The sequence below is a fragment of the Electrophorus electricus genome, chromosome 3 (assembly GCF_041902795.1).
Source record: "Electrophorus electricus isolate QZ-2024a chromosome 3, ASM4190279v1, whole genome shotgun sequence".
Taxonomy (NCBI): domain Eukaryota; kingdom Metazoa; phylum Chordata; class Actinopteri; order Gymnotiformes; family Gymnotidae; genus Electrophorus; species Electrophorus electricus.
Window position 1 is genome coordinate 39,572,500 of NC_137499.1, and position 20,493 is coordinate 39,592,992.

Genomic DNA, 20,493 nt, shown 5'->3' on the forward strand with positions numbered 1-20,493 from the left:
GAATAATAAATATTTATCAATAAGAATTTATACAGTCCAGTGATTTCCATCTTCAGCGTAGGGAGTGGCAGGCCATGGCGAAGGGCGGGCTGAAGACCAACCCTTCGCGTTGCCATGGCCACGTGTCTTTGTTTTGGTTTTGTCTCCTGCTTGCCATGTGAATGTGTTTCCCTCTCTAATGACCCAGAGTATTCGATCACTGCATCCACATGTTCCCTCTCGCAGTTTTATGAATCCTCTGATTTTATGAACTTCCCGGCCACACCGCTCTCCCTTCACTTCCTGACATTTCTCTTTGTTTCTCCAACGCTCGTGCGAATCAGACCAATTAGAATAAAGCAAGCTGATGCGGCCACGCCCACCACTGACGCAAGACCACAGCGGGGGAAAGTTCTGGACGGACCACGTTTTTTCTGTTGCTTTTACTCGAATGTCCTACTGAAACTAATCTAAGTAAAAACACGTTTAATGAATACCTTTTGTATACAGATTTATTGAACAATATAACATATACAGCAGTCCTTAAATGTGGGGAAATAGGAAACGTTACGTTGGCCCGGAATGACTGAAGTAATTTTATGATAAAGTAAAACATTTATTTATAGTCATTTACATAGCCTATGTGGTTCCGCTTTCCCATTTATGTCCCATTTTCCAACTTGTTTGGTTATTTGTTGGTATTGTCCCCTTTCAGACCATCCTGGATCTTTGTTTCATTTCTACGGACTAATTCGGTCTCAGAGACATCAGTAGTCTACAGTTGGACTGGCGGCGTCGCTGGCTGACTCGCGGTTGGTGAGCTCGCGCAATGGAGAAACCTCTAGAACTGTCGCGAGGTGAACGGGGGCGTTACCTGCTTGAATATAAAGCGCGAGCGGCAGCTCGTGGAAGACACAGCGTTCACGGACAGGTAACTAACGCACGAGCGAGGAGGAGTAAACCAACGGCTTTAACAGGGCAAGTTGAGTACAAAGGAGAGAAGAAGTCCTTTTACCCTGAAGAGATCTCCTCCATGGTCCTGGTGAAAATGAAGGAAACTGCAGAGGCCTACCTGGGTCAGAAGGTAACCAACGCTGTTATTACTGTACCTGCCTACTTCAATGACTCTCAGAGGCAAGCAACCAAATTTGCTGGTGCGATTGCTGGGCTGAACGTCCTAAGGATAATCAATGAGCCCACAGCTGCAGCGATCGCCTACGGCCTGGACAAAGGCAAGCAGGGAGAGCGCAATGTGCTGATCTTTGACTTAGGAGGGGGTACGTTCGATGTGTCCATCCTGACTATTGAAGATGGCATCTTTGAGGTGAAAGCAACAGCAGGAGACACACACCTGGGTGGGGAGGACTTTGACAACTGCCTGGTCAACCATTTTGTGGAGGAGTTTAAGAGGAAGTGCAAGAAGGACATCAGCCAGAACAAGCGTGCACTGAGGAGATTGCGCACAGCCTGTGAGAGGGCCAAGAGAACCCTGTCCTCCAGCTCTCAGGCAAGCATCGAGATCGACTCCCTGTATGAGGGCATTGACTTCTACACTTCTGTTACCAGAGCACGTTTTGAGGAGCTGTGCTCTGACCTGTTCAGGGGAACACTGAATCCTGTGGAGAAAGCCCTTAGAGATGCCAAAATGGACAAATCCCAGATCCATGACATTGTCTTGGTTGGAGGTGCTACGAGAATCCCCAAAATCCAGAAACTTTTGCAGCCTTTCTTCAACGGCAAAGAGTTGAACAAAAGCATCAATCCAGATGAGGCAGTGGCTTCCGGTGCCGCAGTTCAGGCTGCCATCTTAATGGGTGACACATCTGGAAATGTCCAGGACCTGTTGCTGCTGAATGTGGCCCCGCTGTCTCTGGGCATGGAGACCGCAGGTGGAGTCATGACCGCTCTCATCAATGGCAACACCACCATCCCCACCAAGCAGACCCAGATCTTCAGCACATATGCAGACAACCAGCCCGGTGTTCTGATCCAGGTTTACGAAGGTGAAAGAGCCATGACAAAAGACAACAACCTGCTGGGGAAGTTTCAGCTGACGGGCCTCCCACCTGCACCTCGAGGAGTCCCTCAGATTGAGGTGACCTTTGACATTGACGCCAATGGCATTTTGAATGTGTCGGCAGTGGACAAAAGCACTGGCAAAGTGAACAAGATCACCATCACCAACGATAAGGGCAGGCTGAGCAAGGAGGAGATTGAGAGGATGGTGCAGGTTGCAGACAAATATAAGGCAGAGGATGACCTGCAGAGAGAGAAGATTGCTGCTAAGAACACTCTGGAGTCCTATGCCTTTAACATGAAGAACAGTGTGGAAGATGAGAACTTGAAGAACAACATCAGTGAGGATGACAAGAAGAAAGTCATTGAGAGGTGCAACCAAGCCATCATGTGGCTGGAGAACAACCAGCTGGTTGTAAAGGAGGAGTACGTACATCAGTTGAAGCAGCTGGAGAAGGTGTGCAACCCCATCATCGCCAAACTGTACCATGGAGGGATGCCAGCTGGAAGCTGTGGAGCTCAGGCCCGTGCCCGCTCAGGGGCCGGCACCCAGGGGCCCACTATTGAAGAGGTCGATTAGGGACGTGAACTTCTTGTATGGACTCAGAGTGCTCTTTTTGAATTAGTTTCTCCTGAAGAAAATGTTGTTGCCTGTATTGTTCAGTTGTGCTTCACAGCATGTGGAGAATTAGCTGATGTGGACAATAGCATCTTTTGTCATTGCTAGTGCATTAATAACGTTTAGAACCTTGTAACACTATCAATATGTGAGATTTGTCATTACAATGTTTTTCCAGTGAAACATTTTACAAAAAGGTAAATATTACGGTGTTGTAAATATTCATCTAAATATATTTTGATATTTATTGTTAATAAAATGATCTGGACAAAATGGCTTAAATTTGTGGTCTTGACAGTCCATAATGTAATCTTTCTTATGAAAATAAATATATTAAGAAGAAAAACTAAGGAAACATAAAAAACATTTTTAGCTTTTTGAGCTCCTGAAATCTAATTAAATAAATGTAATTAAACTGAAATGGTGTGTTAGTCCTACAAATACTCAGCAGCACTATATGTGAAGCTCACATCACATTAAATTATATACCTTTTTTTTTTTTCATAATTGACCCCTTTTTTGTTTCATCAGTGCTAGAAGGCATGATTTACTAATCACTATAGTTACAGGGGTGCATGTGTATGTGTGGTTTCTGCTGTACAATATACAATATAAAAAGAAGGAAAAACTTTATATTCACCGTATATAAAAGATAATAAATAATACTGGATTCTGTTATATTTTGTATGTAAAGTATAATAATAATGTAAAGATGCCCAAACAGAACACGTATTGCATCTGAGACAGAAAGTGCAGACTGCACCTGGAATCCACCAGAGCCAAACTGTAATGTGGACATTGTGTGGTCCAACTGTGGCCATGCAGATGATGATCATGACCAAGGTAACTACTGTCATCCACTGCTTGAGGCTCACCTAACTTGGTGGTAAGCTACCATCAGACAGTATGCTTGCAGATGTAAATGCAGCAATAAGCACAATACCAACAACCTGTATAACTGAAACCAACAAACTGGTATATACCACTGCTATAGTTATGCTCAAGATCCTAGGATACAGTATACAAGCAACAGGCCACTTCCTCTGTGCCCCTTGAAATCGGAAACTTCAAACCAAGATAAAGCCAACTCGAAGTCAGCAAAATGACAGATCTTCAGAAGGGCATAAAGATCAAAGGTGGGGCCTGGTTACAGAAGAAATACAATGGGTGGCCCATAACTTAAGATCTAGTCTGGTAAACAAAGATCAAGAGGTCAAAAGAGAGGTCAAGACGCTTTTTATTGTCTTAGTAGCTATAAACATACAAATATAAATAATGTTCTTCCAGGACCGTGGGGAGAGAGACCCTGAGGACCTTTTTGGCTGTTCATTCTATTCTCCTCGGGGTTTTGCCATCTGAGACAGAGCAATTCCCAAACCAGGTAGTGAAGCAGCTGCTCAGGATGCGCTCTATTGTAGAACATGGTGAGGATAGTGGTAGGGGGATGAGCTAGAAGTAGGAATTACTGCTGGGTTTTCTTGGCTATGGAGCTGGTTTTGAGGGTCCAGGTGAGGTTCTCTGCTAGGTGGACACCAATGAACTTGGTGCTTGTGATGATTTCCACAAAGGAGCTGATATTGATATTGACTGGATATTGATATTGACTGGAGATTGATCACCATGTACTTTCCTAAAGTCATCCACCATCTCTTTAGTTTTTTCCACATTCAGAGACAGTTTCTTGACTTTGCCACTGCACTTCCTCTCTGTATGCTGACTCATCATCCCGCTGATGAGACCCCCCCACAGTCTTGTCATCAGTGAACTTGATGACGTGGTTCAAGCTGTGCATCGCTGCAGTTTTGGGTCAGCAAAGTGAACAACAGTGGACTGAGCACACAACACTACGGGTAACAGTGTTCAGTGTAGTGGTGCTGGAGACATTGATCCTGATCCAGACTGATGGGGATTTCCCAGTCAGAACAGCATTCTAACGTATGTGTCTTTTTGTTCAGATGGATAAGGGTCAGAGGAAGAGTTGGAGCAATTGCATCATCTGTTGAATGGGTGGGATGATATGTGAACTGTAGATAAACAACACTGGTGTGCAGTCTGTGGAGATACACAAAAGAAGAGACAGCCAAAAAGTAATGGCCTTGTTTGGGTTGGGTCCTTGCCTGAGCCTGGGTGGGTTGGCTGGCCCAGGGTGGTGGCCAGGTCCCCGCATATATTTAATACTAGTTCTGGTTGAAGCTCTGTTGTGTCAGTGCCTGACTGTATGTGCCCTTTTGGAGCCAAGCCAACATCATTATTTCTCATTAACATCACGTAGACTAGCATTAAGGTTCCGTTTCTTGTCCAGCATTAATGTTACTTGTCCTGTAATAGAATTGTAGAGAGAACAGGAACACATGAGCATCAGCTAGAGAAGTGCTGTTATGCAAAAAAAAGAAAAAAAAGCCAAATAATAAAATGTAGACGTGCCGGTCCTGCGTACCAGTGAGTACCGGCCTACTTTGAGCTCTGAGTAGGAGAGACTGTTGGGGTGGCACCGATGAAGATGAAGAGGAGGACAGCAGTGATGAGCTTGATCAGTGAATAGTGATGAGATACTGATGCTTTACCATACAAAAGATGGAAAAGGAACCTATGTCAGAGAAACCAGGTATAGGTTACACTGAACATTCTGCATGCCTAAACAAAAAATATTTCATTGGGGGCTTCTTTTGGGTAAGACATTTTGTTGTTATTTCTAGATTTCATTTGCTGTTACATGTACCAGCACATGGGTGCCCATGGGTTTGTGTCCACAGGTGCAGACTGTGGAAAAGGGGGGTGATGACTTCCCTTTAAAGAGCTGGCCCCGGGTCCATGAAGATTGGCTTCATTCTCTTTTCAGACAGGAACTATGTCTCCTGGGAGCCCACATGCTCTTTTGGTCTCTCTCATAATAGAAATTTGTTGTGCTAGGCATTTCTGATTAGCATTTGACATTTTTTGTTGATCTGCAGAACACATAACATGTATAACCATTAATTGTTCATCAGTGGGTTTATAACATTTTATAAGTATTAATTGTTCATCAGTGGGTTTATAACATTTTATAACCATTAACTGTTCATCGGCCATTCCAGATTCTTGAACAGCACTCAGTATATTAGACTGTTCTCTAGTGCTTTCTGGAATCATCTAGCAGTTGGTGACATTTGCATGCACCAGATGTTTGTGTGCCAAGTTGTTTGAATAATGCAAACAACAAACAACTCTTAGCACCCAATGTTACACTATTACACTAAGATCTGTTACAATAACTATTATACTTCATTGTCAGTAGAAATGTTTTAGTATACAGCAAAACATAGGCTATGTGACTTAATGATTCTAAGACCATTTCAGTTCTTTCTAGTCTCATCATCATTAGGAAAGTGTTAGGTGCAGTGAGGAACTTAGTATTAGTAAGATAGCCTACATGTATTGGGAGACTCAACACTACAATGACAATGCTAAACAAATAGTTCAAAAAAAGCCAGAAATTAAATAGGTCTAAGAAAACATACAGAGAAGTGATGTGAGGTGATATCTGAGCATCATGTTCTTAGCAAATCAAACAAAGCAACTAAAATGAAAGCAAGCAGCTTATATTAATGTAATAAATGAGGCTCAGAGTGGTGAGAAGGATCCATATGCAGGTAAGGGGTTTTAACAAAAGGAGCACAAAACAGGGTACGGCCAAAAATCAAGGTCCAAAGGCAAAAACAGGGTCAAAACCAGAATGAACGCAGAGGAAAAAGGGGCAAATGTATGAGTCAAAAGTGAAAAAACACGAGTACAGTCCAAGGCACAAGAACAACAATAGCAGGTAGCAAACACTTGGCCGGGCTGTTCATCCTTGAACCAAGGACTGAGTCCTCTAGAGGCCTTTGACTGAGGCGCCTAGAGGCCTGTCAAAGAGGCCTCCTAAGGATTTATGCTGAAGCCTACAGAGCAGAGTAAAAGAAAACAAAAGTAACTGGGAAATGACCTGCACTATTTCTCCTTTTGATTGCTGATGTGGGTTTCTTTTTCATGAACATTCCTGATTCTGGTTTTAAAAAACGTTGCTTTACAAACATCGCTGTTATGTTTTGGAAGTTATTTACGGTTCCAGGCTAAACTAAAGTCAGTACGGGGCTGCCTATCCACGAATTCTCAGTGAGAAGGAATGAAGCCCAACAACGTCTCCTGATGTTCAGTGCTTACCACTCAGACAAAGGCAATTATCTTAGGATGGCAGGCCTAGTGAGACTAAGTGACTATCCTACCATGAAGCTTGTGAAGTGTTATTTAATACATTCCGTGAAATGTAGCAAATTAATTTGTATCCTAAAATTCGTGAAATATTTTTGATAAAACAGGTCAGTGAAATTAACTGATTTTCTTCTGAAATTAGTAGAGTCCTACTAATAAAGCGCTAGGCCTAATGGCACGGTCCATTATGACGTCACATCGTTGTGACATCACTATGTGGCTACAAAAAGGTATAAATACGGTCATTTCACGAGACAAGTTTTAAAGCTTTGAAACGTGTCCGATTTGAGGCAGGAACTTTCACCGTTGGTGTGTATACATACATTTACATAGATACTGTTAGCTAATTAATTTCTTCCATTAATTCTTATCTGTGGATAGACGGTATGCTACTTGACCTTATTTACGGATAAGCCGTTCACCCAGCGAGGTGGAGATTACAGGGCGTAAAGCAACACAGCACACGATAAAGGCAAACCGCCCGACTCCGTTCTGATCGTATCTGATCTTTTCGACTGGCTAACTGCTAGTGTAAGGTTTTATCCACCGGTCACAAGCTAAATTTTCCACAGGACCGGCCGTAAAATTTACGCCTAGACGGGAACAGGTGTATGTTCAGATTTCATAGGCAGCGTCTTTGGGAACAGTTTTAAACGTTGCAATAGCAGGGTGGCTGCGATGCAGACATCGTTGCAGTTCTTCTGATGTCTAGCTATAACAACGCAGGCCTGATTCAGAGACTTAGGAGCAAATTGGTAACCGAGGTAACCGTTGTTGTTACACTGCTTTGTTTAGAGGTCAGTGTGGTTTATATGAACTATGTAATTCGATTGATTTATGTATTTCACTGTCGGTGGGTTTTGTTTTGCTCTATACTTGGTAATCTAGTAGGAAACAGCGAACTATCTTGCCACAGTGAGTACGAGTAGCAATTTTGCTACGTAGCAGCGCAGGTTGCTTAGCAACGGTCATTATTACGCCTGTTAAATGGGCGCGTGCATCGCGACTGGTCTTGGTGAAACAAGCGTGTATTATTTCGTCATTGTGTCAACAAAATATTAGCGCGAACGTGTTCCGATTGTCATTAAGAAGATAATGCGATTAGATTTATAGACCAAAACAACTTCTTCATCGAATTATATGTTACAATTGACGCGAAATCAAGCTTGTAAGGAAATAGTTATATTTTCTTAATACAATTTTAAGAAGTGTTGGGGATAAAATCACGCAGCTCAGATATTGGTAATTATTGGCATTTGTCTCGGGTATTTCCAAAGCTGTGCCTCATGAGCTGAAAACTAACTTTGTGGTTTACCATGTTACCCTGGTTTTAAACTGACACGGATTTTCGTTGAAACAGAATCCATCCTTTTACGTATAGAGTAGACATCGGCACCAACCCCTCACATCGCAGTGTGAGTATTCCTTTTCCACCTGGGACACCACAAGGCAGCGGATGAGGGGACGCCGGGAAAGTGGCCGAGGAAGACGAGGGAGGAGCAGCAGACACTGAAGGAGGCGAGAGATGCGGCAGCTTCTCCTGCACATGAGAGTAAATATCTATTTTCATCAAGCAGTCATTTTATGCATCATCTCTACTATAGGTTTTCTGTTTATCTGTCCGGAGTTGGTATTCTCAAAGCGTTCCAGTCTTAATACCATGGTAACCAGAATGAAGTCATTTTAATAACACTTCCTTTAATATGTCAGAATAGTCTTGGCTTTGCAATGGGAAACATTCAATTTTGTGTAAGATACATAAGTAGCAGTCTGAGACTATAAACAAGAGACAACTCAAATTAATAGTGAATCTGAGAAGGTATGATGTTAGGAAGAACACACTTTAATAGCAAAAGCAAATCTATTCACAGCCACTTATATAAAAAACCCCATCTGTTTTCAATACACAATCAACGTTTTCAATCATGAAGCAAAGTGACGGGAATCGGGAACCAGTTCCAAATTGTCCAATCCATCACAATTATACGACGCCGAGATAAACACTTGTTTTTAGCAATGCTTTTCTGACAGTGGGTCAAACATCCTTTACTTTCATCCATATTAGACGAAGATGGACAGACTGTTGCTCCAGCCAGCTTCAAAACTTATCGTCAGCCCCAAGCTGAAAGCTCCGTCTCATGTTTGCTGCACAACAACGGGGAGTGAGCGTGCGGCAAGGGCGAACACATCAATGTGCCAGGCAGGCAGACAGGGAGGGAGGCAGGCAGAAAATGAGGGAGGGAGTCTAAGGAGGCAGGCAGACAGGAAAGAAGGGAGGGATGGAGGGAGGAAGGATGGGGAGGCAGGTATTCAGACAGATAGGCAAGGAGGGAGGGGAGCTGGGGAGTGAAGGAGAAAGGCAGGCAGGCAGTGAGGGAGGGAGGGTGGGGAAAGAGGAAGGGAGGTAGACTGGGGTTAGATGTGGCCAAATGAACAGCATGTATCATGAACCTCCGCGCGGAGTCTGGGTCTCCATGCTACTTGTCCAGTCACATGTATTGACACTGTCTCCCTGGAGTCTGGGTCTCTATTCAAATCTTCCAGCTCCAGGTGTCCCCAGCCTCCACCAGGAGTCTGGGTCTCCATTCAAATCCTCTGGCTGTATGTATCCCCAGCCTCCATCCGGAGTCTGGGTCTCCATGCTGCTTGTCCAGCCGCATGTATCGACACTGTCTCCCTGGAGTCTGGGTCTCTATTGAAATCCTCCAGCTCCGCATGTCCCCAGCCTCCACCAGGAGTCTGGGTCTCCATTCATATCCTCTGGCCATATGTATCCCCAGCCTCCATCTGGAGTCTGCGTCTCCATGCTGCTCATCCAGCCGCATGCTCACCAGGGTCTCCCTGGAGTCTGGGTCTCCATTCCAATCCTCTGGCTGTATGTATCCACAGCCTCTCCCTGGAGTCTGGGTTTCCATTCCAATTGTCTGGCCGCATGTATTCCCAGCCATCCGCTGGAGTATAGGTCACATGTTGCTTCTCTGGCTGCATGTATCCCCAGCCTCCCTCTCTTCCTACCACCCCAGCCTTCCCTCCCACCCTGTCTGCCTGCCTGCCTCACTCCCGCCCCAGCCTCTCTCACTCCCTCCCTACCTGCTTGCCTTCTTGCCTGCCTGCTTGCGTCCCCAGCCTCCCTCCCTCTCTCGCTGCTGGCCTCTCTTCGTCCCTAGCCTCCCTCACTCCATCCCTGCTTGCTTGCGTCCCTCCCTCTTGCCCTGCCTCCTCGGCCTTCCTTACTTACTTCCTGCCTGCCTGCCTGCTTGCCTCCCCAGCCTCCCTCCCTCCCTCCATGCATGCATGCATGCCTGCCTGCCTCACCCGCCTTCCTCCTTCCCTGCCTGCCTGTCTGCCCAGCCTCTCTCCCTCCTTGCCTGCCTGGTTACGGACCTCCAAACCCTGCCATCGCTGAGCTCAGTCAAGCAGGACGTCCCGTTCCCCAGGTAAATATGCTGCATTAGAGTAACATTAACACAATGTAGGCAGGCTTATCAACTTATTTCTCTGACTAAACGAAAATGAACACCGTGCAAACATCCTCTACTTTCATCCATATTAGACAAGGATGGACAGACTGTTGCTCCAGCCAGCTTCAAGACTCATCGTCAGCCCCCAGCTGAAAGCTCCGTCTCATGTTTTCTGCAGAACGATGGAGAGTGAGCGTGGCAAGGGTGAATGCTTCGCTGTGTCAGGCAGGCAGGGAGGAACGGAGGGAGGGAGGGAGGAAGGATGGGGAGGCAGGCATGCAGACAGATAGGCAAGGAGGGAGGGGAGCTGGGGAGTGAAGGAGAAAGGCAGGCAGGCAGTGAGGGAGGGAGGGTGGGGAAAGAGGAAGGGAGGTAGACTGGGGTTAGATGTGGCCAGCTGAACAGCATGTATCATGAACCTCCGCGCGGAGTCTGGGTCTCCATGCTGCTCGTCTGGCCGCATGTATCCACATAGGCTCCCCAGAGTCTGGGTGTCTATTCAAATACTCTGGCCGTATGTATCCCCAGGCTCCATCCGGAGTCTGAGTCTCCATGCTGCTTGTCCAGTTGCATGTATTGACACTGTCTCCCTGGAGTCTGGGTCTCTATTCAAATCTTCCAGCTCCGGGTGTCCCCAGCCTCCACCAGGAGTCTGGGTCTCAATTCAAATCCTCTGGCTGTATATATCCCCAGCCTCCATCTGGAATCTGGGTCTCCATGCTGCTCATCCAGCCGCATGCATCCCCAGGGTCTCCTTGGAGTCTGGGTCTCCATTCAAACATTCTGGCCGTATGTATCCCCAGCCTCCACCCAGAGTCTGGGACTCCATGCTGCTTGTCCAGCTGCATGTATCCCCAGTCTCTCCCTGGAGTCTGGGTCTCTATTCAAATCGTCCAGCTCTGGTTATACCCGGCCTCCACCCGGAGTCTGGGTCTCCATTCTAATTGTCCAGCCGCATGTATTCCCTGCCTTCCCCTGGAGTACGGGTCACATGTTGCTTGTCTGGCTGCATGTATCCCCAGCATCCTTCTCTTCCTGCCACCCCAGCCTTCCCTCCCACCCTGTCTGCCTGCCTGCCGCACTCCCACCCCAGCCTCTCTAACTCCCTCCCTACCTGCTTGCCTCCCCAGCCTCCCTCCTTCTCTCCCTGATGGCCTCCCTTCCTCCCCTGCCTCCCTCACTCCCTCCCTGCTTGCTTGCCTGTATGCCTCTCCAGCCTCCCTCTCTGCCTCCTCGGCCTCCCTCAGTTCCTGCCTACTTGCCTGCTTTCCTCCCCAGCCTTCCTCCCTCTTTCCCTGCCAGCTTCCCAGCCTCCCTTGCTCCCTCCTCAGCCTCCCTCCCTCTCTCCCTACTGTCCTCCCTGCTTGCCGCACTCCCACCCCAGCCTCTCTCCCTCCCTCCCTACCTGTTTGCCTCCCCAGCCTCCCTCCTTCTCTCTCTGATGGCCTCCCTTCCTCCCCTGCCTCCCTCACTCCTCCCCTGCTTGCTTGACTGTATGCCTCTTTAGCCTCCCTCTCTGCCTCCTCGGCCTCCCTCAGTTCCAGCCTACCTGCCTGCTTGCATGCCTGCCTGCCTCTGCAGCCTTCCTCCCTCCATTCCAACTTTCCTCCCTCTTTCCCTGCCTGCCTATCTGTCTGCCTCCCCAGCCCCACTCCCTCTATCCCTACCTGCCTCCCCAGCCTCTCTCCCTCCTTGCCTGCCTGCATGCGGACCTCCCAAGCCTGCCATCGCTGAGCTCAGTCACGCAGGATGTCCCGTTCCCCAGGTAAATATGCTGCATTAGAGTAACATTAACACAATGTAGGCAGGCTTATCAAGTTATTTCTCTGACTAAATGAAAATAAACATTGTGCAAACATCCTCTACTTTCATCCATTTTAGACAAGGATGGACAGACTGTTGCTCCAGCCAGCTTCAAGACTCATCGTCAGCCCCCAGCTGAAAGCTTCGTCTCATGTTTTCTGCGTAACGATGGAGAGTGAGCGTGGCAAGGGTGAATGCTTCACTGTGTCAGGCAGGCAGGGAGGGAGGCAGGCAGAGAGAAAGAAAGGGAGGGAAGGAGGCAGGAGACAGGAAGGGAGGGAGGGAGGAAGTATGGGGAGGCAGGCATGCAGACAGATAGGCAAGGAGGGAGGGGAGCTGGGGAGTGAAGGAGAAAGGCAGGCAGTGAGGGAGGGAGGGTAGGGAAAGAGCAAGGGAGGAAGACTGGGGTTAGATTTGGCCAAATGAACAGCATGTATCATGAACCTCCGCGCGGAGTCTGGGTCTCCATGCTGCTCGTCCAGCCACATGTATCCACAGAGTCTCCCCAGAGTCTGTGTGTCTATTCAAATACTCTGGCCGTATGTATCCCCAGGCTCCATGCGGAGTCGGTGTCTCCATGCTGCTTGTCCAGTCGCATGTATTGACACTGTCTCCCTGGAGTCTGGGTCTCTATTCAAATCTTCTAGCTCCGGGTGTCCCCAGCCTCCACCAGGAGTCTGGGTCTCAATTCAAATCCTCTGGCTGTATGTATCCCCAGCCTCCATCTGGAATCTGGGTCTCCATGCTGCTCATCCAGCCGCATGCATCCCCAGGGTCTCCTTGGAGTCTGGGTCTCCATTCAAACATTCTGGCCGTATGTATCCCCAGCCTCCACCCAGAGTCTGGGACTCCATGCTGCTTGTCCAGCTGCATGTATCCCCAGTCTCTCCCTGGAGTCTGGGTCTCTATTCAAATCGTCCAGCTCTGGTTATACCCGGCCTCCACCCGGAGTCTGGGTCTCCATTCTAATTGTCCAGCCGCATGTATTCCCAGCCTTCCCCTGGAGTACGGGTCACATGTTGCTTGTCTGGCTGCATGTATCCCCAGCATCCTTCTCTTCCTACCACCCCAGCCTTCCCTCCCACCCTGTCTGCCTGCCTGCCGCACTCCCACCCCAGCCTCTCTCACTCCCTCCCTACCTGCTTGCCTTCTTGCCTGCCTGCTGGCCTCCCTTCCTCCCCTGCCTCCCTAGCCTTCCTCCCTCTATCCCTGCCAGCTTCCCAGTCTCCCTCCCTCTCTCCCTGCTGGCCTCCCTGCCTGCCGCACTCCCACCCCAGCCTCTCTCACTCCCTCCCTACATGCTTGCCTCCCAGCCTTCCTCCCTCCCCAGCTTCCCTCCCTCTCTCCCTGATGGCCTCCCTTCCTCCCCTGCCTCCCTCACTCCCCCCCCTGCTTGCTTGCCTGTATGCCTCTTTAGCCTCCCTCTGTGCCTCCTCGGCCTCCCTCAGTTCCTGCCTACCTGCCTCCCCAGCTTCCCTCCCTCCCTCCCTCCCTCCCCGCTTGCATGCCTGCCTGCCTCTGCAGCCTTCCTCCCTCCATTCCTACCTCCCTCCCTCTTTCCCTGCATGCCTGTCTGTCTGCCTCCCCAGCCTTCCTCCTTGCCTGCCTGCCTGTCTCCCCAGCCTCTCTCCCTCCTTGCCTGCCTGCATGCGGAACTCCCAAGCCTGCCATCGCTGAGCTCAGTCACGCAGGATGTCCTGTTCCACAGGTAAATATGCTGCATTAGAGTAACATTAATGCCATGCAGGCAGGCTTATCAGGTTATTTCTTTGACTAAATGAAAATGGACGCTGTGCAACCATCCTCTACTTTCATCCATATTAGATGAGGATGGACAGATTGGCATCACTGTGCCCATCACAGATGAAGAGGAGGAAGAGGACTACACTCAGATCACTATGATCATGTGGCCTGAATTAAAACATGAAGCTTCAATAAAGCCAACTAAACCATTAAACTAAACCGTTTGATTGTACTACTACTACTACTAGTACTACTACTACTATTAATAATAATAATAATAATAAGTAAACTTTAGTTGTATAGGGCTTTTCAAAACTTCAGAACAAAATAGTACACACAAGATAAAAAACAGTACAAACATAATGGTAATGCACTGGATAATAAAATCATAGAACATAAAACCTGATCAAATTGAGTGTACAATATAAACAGTGAAATAAAAGTTGCAAGATGGATAAAACTACACAGATTTACAATATAAAAAATATTTATGGTCCATGTAATTTTCAGATGCCCAAACTGTGATGGAGTTTGCAGATCTGCACTCTTCTAAACTATTTAGAATGAAACAGCTCAAAATCATTTATGACAAGCCCCACCCGGCAATCCCCACCCGCCAATCCTGCCTCTCTTCACATATACTCAGCAGCAGTATATGTGAAGCTCACGTCATATTAAATATATGGTTTTTTTTTTTGTTCGTTTGTTTTTTTAATTAATTGACCGCCTTTATGCTTCTTCAGTGCTACAAGAGTCATGATTTACTAATGACTAGTTACAGGGGTGCATGTGCATGTGTGGTTTCTGCTGTATGGAAGCAGTTATGCATTTGGAACAACACCACGACTTTTAATTTAGCCTTCTTAAATGTGTCAGTGATGACAAGAACTGGTTGTCAGTGATGACAAGAACATTTCACCTTATATGTCTTGTTCAGTGGTGGTCAGGTTTCAGCCTTCCTTACTTTGGCCATATCTCTGAGTACTGAACACCTTGTACTTCTGGGCACTCCAGATAGGTTGCAGTTCTGGAATATGACAGCACTGGAGGATAATTGGTTCCTGGTCGCTGCACTTTTGATTCTTCTCAAATCTTTGGCAGTTAATTTCCGTCTTTTTTTCTCAACACGTTTCTTGCGACCCTGTTGACTATTTGCAACAAAACCTTTGAGGGTTCTGTGATCACGCCCCAACAGCTTAGCAATTTTAAGAGTGCTACATCCCTCTGAAACACTTTTTGCAATTTTTGACTTTTCAGAGTTAGTTAAATCTTTTTTGGCCCATTTTTGGCCCTGAAAATCTACACCCTGGTACTGATGTTAGGCAGTCAGACTTGTGTTCCTAATTCAAACTGTGACCTTTCATACTACATATTTGTAGCCAGTACCCATAAACCATTTTTGTAAGAAACACAGTGCTGTTAGCTTGATTAGTAGAGTGGGTATGATGTCAGCCAGAAGGACCGCCTGAAGACAGAGAGAAGAATTATAGCATATGACAGAACAGACACAATAATAGGTCTGTAAGCATACCAACACATCTTTACAATAAGCCAATTAACTTGCATCATGGCACAGTTCAAAAAAAGAAAATAACTAGCACATGTAATGACAGTGTGTTGATAAAACTATCAGGGTATGGGACACATACAGGATGCATCATTCGTTTCTGTGCATGCGAGAGACTTACTGCAGTTGACACAGGGTTGCAGTCATAGCGACTCGAGTTGCTGCTGTTTCCACTCTTTGTTTGCTGCAGACCTGGTGCTGGAGTCTACAAAATACACAGGGCAACACACTCAGCCAACTCAGCATGTACCCTCTGCTACCAGGCAACTTCATCAGCATTTATGGCATTTATCAGATGGCTCTTTTCCAGAACAGCTTACAAAAGTGCTTCAGTGCATTTCCTGTACAGATAGCCACACTGAGGTAGGCATTCAGTATGAGAAATTTTAGATGCCATTTATTAATTTTATTCTGGCAAATTAAATTATTTATTGTAATTGTGTGACAAGATAATTTTTCTGCAGGCAACTAGGCACACTGTAATACAGGCAGACAAGCATATACAGACCTATAATTTGCACGCACTGTTGTGTTCTGAGATTCCTGTTGTTTTAAAATGTCTTGGGCAGCACTCAGCATAACCACGTAGGCAAAGTTATTACACAGTCCCAGTAGCCCCCCCTACCTAAGGACACATCATCAATCTCATGACACGTACCAGACAGTTCAGTTAGCTAGCTTGCTACTGTTTGGCTAAACATCAACTTACCAAACATAGCTAATGTTAGCTACTTACCCTCACTAACGGTATCAGGATCAGCATCAACACTCTGATATGTTCATGACAAATGCTGTAAAACCGATAACTGACACGTCTGACGGTGTTGATATCTAGCTACTGCTAACTAGCTAACCTAGTTATAGGTAAGAAATAGCTAAGCTACTTAATGTGAAATTCTGATTTCTTTGAGGAATTCAGTAAAGGTTAACGCCATAGATATGTAAGATGCTGGCATGCTCCATGAGACGGAAGATGTATATCTAAGCAGTCCCGAGGAGGACAATGAGCAGCCTTCAACATCTGAGGCAGGTAACTTTGGGTCATTTCGTGCCAAATCCCCTTAGGAGAAAAGGTTTCGTTAGTGAGGTCAGGTAAGATCATGTAGGTGTATGCCAGTGTTTTAGGTCTTTTTTCCCCAAAAATTGGGAATGAAAAAAGTCACAATTAGTATTTGTTTTCCTCACCAGGTCCACAAAGTTAGTGACGTTCAGGGGCCTTGTTCCCGTTCCAAAACGAGAGCGGGATCAGCATACGAGATAAACTGCCCACCGTCTACCTCACAAGTACAGAGCATATCAACTATATAAGCACATAGAAACCCAAATAATTCGTCTTTGACGAATTCACATATGTAATTATGGCATATTACTGAGTCAAAATAAGCTAAGGGATAGTTTCGCTTCTTTAAAATCAAAAAGCAAAATTGCTTTTCATTCTTCCTCTTTCTGTTATGAGCAACTCATAACAGTTCCGTATGTCAGGTATTCAAGCGCATGTGGCCTAGCAAAAGTAGGAACCCCTTGGAATGATCTGAAAATCTCAGGTAGTGTCTGTACTGAATAATAAATATTTATCAATAAGAATTTATACAGTCCAGTGATTTCCATCTTCAGCGTAGGGAGTGGCAGGCCATGGCGAAGGGCGGGCTGAAGACCAACCCTTCGCGTTGCCATGGCCACGTGTCTTTGTTTTGGTTTTGTCTCCTGCTTGCCATGTGAATGTGTTTCCCTCTCTAATGACCCAGAGTATTCGATCACTGCATCCACATGTTCCCTCTCGCAGTTTTATTAATCCTCTGATTTTATGAACTTCCCGGCCACACCGCTCTCCCTTCACTTCCTGACATTTCTCGTTGTTTCTCCAACGCTCGTGCGAATCAGACCAATTAGAATAAAGCAAGCTGATGCGGCCACGCCCACCACTGACGCAAGACCACAGCGGGGGAAAGTTCTGGACGGACCACGTTTTTTCTGTTGCTTTTACTCGAATGTCCTACTGAAACTAATCTAAGTAAAAACACGTTTAATGAATACCTTTTGTATACAGATTTATTGAACAATATAACATATACAGCAGTCCTTAAATGTGGGGAAATAGGAAACGTTACGTTGGCCCGGAATGACTGAAGTAATTTTATGATAAAGTAAAACATTTATTTATAGTCATTTACATAGCCTATGTGGTTCCGCTTTCCCATTTATGTCCCATTTTCCAACTTGTTTGGTTATTTGTTGGTATTGTCCCCTTTCAGACCATCCTGGATCTTTGTTTCATTTCTACGGACTAATTCGGTCTCAGAGACATCAGTAGTCTACAGTTGGACTGGCGGCGTCGCTGGCTGACTCGCGGTTGGTGAGCTCGCGCAATGGAGAAACCTCTAGAACTGTCGTGAGGTGAAGGGGGGCGTTACCTGCTTGAATATAAAGCGCGAGCAGCAGCTCGTGGAAGACACAGCGTTCACGGACAGGTAACTAACGCACGAGCGAGGAGGAGTAAACCAACGGCTTTATCAGGGCAAGTTGAGTACAAAGGAGAGAAGAAGTCCTTTTACCCTGAAGAGATCTCCTCCATGGTCCTGGTGAAAATGAAGGAAACTGCAGAGGCCTACCTGGGTCAGAAGGTAACCAACGCTGTTATTACTGTACCTGCCTACTTCAATGACTCTCAGAGGCAAGCAACCAAATTTGCTGGTGCGATTGCTGGGCTGAACGTCCTAAGGATAATCAATGAGCCCACAGCTGCAGCGATCGCCTACGGCCTGGACAAAGGCAAGCAGGGAGAGCGCAATGTGCTGATCTTTGACTTAGGAGGGGGTACGTTCGATGTGTCCATCCTGACTATTGAAGATGGCATCTTTGAGGTGAAAGCAACAGCAGGAGACACACACCTGGGTGGGGAGGACTTTGACAACTGCCTGGTCAACCATTTTGTGGAGGAGTTTAAGAGGAAGTGCAAGAAGGACATCAGCCAGAACAAGCGTGCACTGAGGAGATTGCGCACAGCCTGTGAGAGGGCCAAGAGAACCCTGTCCTCCAGCTCTCAGGCAAGCATCGAGATCGACTCCCTGTATGAGGGCATTGACTTCTACACTTCTGTTACCAGAGCACGTTTTGAGGAGCTGTGCTCTGACCTGTTCAGGGGAACACTGAATCCTGTGGAGAAAGCCCTTAGAGATGCCAAAATGGACAAATCCCAGATCCATGACATTGTCTTGGTTGGAGGTGCTACGAGAATCCCCAAAATCCAGAAACTTTTGCAGCCTTTCTTCAACGGCAAAGAGTTGAACAAAAGCATCAATCCAGATGAGGCAGTGGCTTCCGGTGCCGCAGTTCAGGCTGCCATCTTAATGGGCGACACATCTGGAAATGTCCAGGACCTGTTGCTGCTGAATGTGGCCCCGCTGTCTCTGGGCATGGAGACCGCAGGTGGAGTCATGACCGCTCTCATCAATGGCAACACCACCATCCCCACCAAGCAGACCCAGATCTTCAGCACATATGCAGACAACCAGCCCGGTGTTCTGATCCAGGTTTACGAAGGTGAAAGAGCCATGACAAAAGACAACAACCTGCTGGGGAAGTTTCAGCTGACGGGCCTCCCACCTGCACCTCGAGGAGTCCCTCAGATTGAGGTGACCTTTGACATTGACGCCAATGGCATTTTGAATGTGTCGGCAGTGGACAAAAGCACTGGCAAAGTGAACAAGATCACCATCACCAACGATAAGGGCAGGCTGAGCAAGGAGGAGATTGAGAGGATGGTGCAGGTTGCAGACAAACATAAGGCAGAGGATGACCTGCAGAGAGAGAAGATTGCTGCTAAGAACACTCTGGAGTCCTATGCCTTTAACATGAAGAACAGTGTGGAAGATGAGAACTTGAAGAACAACATCAGTGAGGATGACAAGAAGAAAGTCATTGAGAGGTGCAACCAAGCCATCATGTGGCTGGAGAACAACCAGCTGGCTGAAAAGGAGGAGTACGTACATCAGTTGAAGGAGCTGGAGAAGGTGTGCAACCCCATCATCGCCAAACTGTACCATGGAGGGATGCCAGCTGGAAGCTGTGGAGCTCAGGCCCGTGCCCGCTCAGGGGCCGGCACCCAGGGGCCCACTATTGAAGAGGTCGATTAGGGACGTGAACTTCTTGTATGGACTCAGAGTGCTCTTTTTGAATTAGTTTCTCCTGAAGAAAATGTTGTTGCCTGTATTGTTCAGTTGTGCTTCACAGCATGTGGAGAATTAGCTGATGTGGACAATAGCATCTTTTGTCATTGCTAGTGCATTAATAACGTTTAGAACCTTGTAACACTATCAATATGTGAGATTTGTCATTACAATGTTTTTCCAGTGAAACATTTTACAAAAAGGTAAATATTACGGTGTTGTAAATATTCATCTAAATATATTTTGATATTTATTGTTAATAAAATGATCTGGACAAAATGGCTTAAATTTGTGGTCTTGACAGTCCATAATGTAATCTTTCTTATGAAAATAAATATATTAAGAAGAAAAACTAAGGAAACATAAAAAACATTTTTAGCTTTTTGAGCTCCTGAAATCTAATTAAATAAATGTAATTAAACTGAAATGGTGTGTTAGTCCTACAAATACTCAGCAGCACTATATGTGAAGCTCACATCACATTAAATTATATACCTTTTTTTTTTTTTCATAATTGACCCCTTTTATGTTTCATCAGTGCTAGAAGGCATGATTTACTAATCACTATAGTTACAGGGGTGCATGTGTATGTGTGGTTTCTGCTGTACAATATACAATATAAAAAGAAGGAAAAACTTTATATTCACCGTATATAAAAGATAATAAATAATACTGGATTCTGTTATATTTTGTATGTAAAGTATAATAATAATGTAAAGATGCCCAAACAGAACACGTATTGCATCTGAGACAGAAAGTGCAGACTGCACCTGGAATCCACCAGAGCCAAACTGTAATGTGGACATTGTGTGGTCCAACTGTGGCCATGCAGATGATGATCATGAAGAAGGTAACTACTGTCATCCACTGCTTGAGGCTCACCTAACTTGGTGGTAAGCTACCATCAGACAG

General features: G+C 46.2%; 2 protein-coding genes across 2 annotated transcripts; both read left to right on the forward strand.

Moving 5' to 3' along the window:
• The first annotated feature begins 808 nt into the window (after positions 1 to 808).
• Positions 809 to 2,717, forward strand: LOC145653861 (heat shock 70 kDa protein-like). The gene has a single exon (XM_081708447.1). The coding sequence runs from the start codon at positions 809 to 811 to the stop codon at positions 2,573 to 2,575; it is 1,767 nt and encodes a 588-aa protein (XP_081564573.1). The 3' UTR covers positions 2,576 to 2,717.
• Positions 2,718 to 17,937: 15,220 nt separating this feature from the next.
• LOC145653833 (heat shock 70 kDa protein-like) lies at positions 17,938 to 19,690 on the forward strand. Its single transcript, XM_081708198.1, has one exon. It carries the CDS (start codon positions 17,986 to 17,988, stop codon positions 19,546 to 19,548), a length of 1,563 nt encoding a protein of 520 aa, XP_081564324.1. The 5' UTR covers positions 17,938 to 17,985; the 3' UTR covers positions 19,549 to 19,690.
• The last annotated feature ends 803 nt before the right edge of the window (positions 19,691 to 20,493 follow it).

Excerpts from the sequence above, each read along its gene's own strand:
- LOC145653833 (XM_081708198.1), top strand. The coding sequence starts at position 17,986 with ATGGTCCTGGTGAAAATGAAGGAAACTGCAGAGGCCTACCTGGGTCAG.
- LOC145653861 (XM_081708447.1), top strand. The coding sequence starts at position 809 with ATGGAGAAACCTCTAGAACTGTCGCGAGGTGAACGGGGGCGTTACCTG.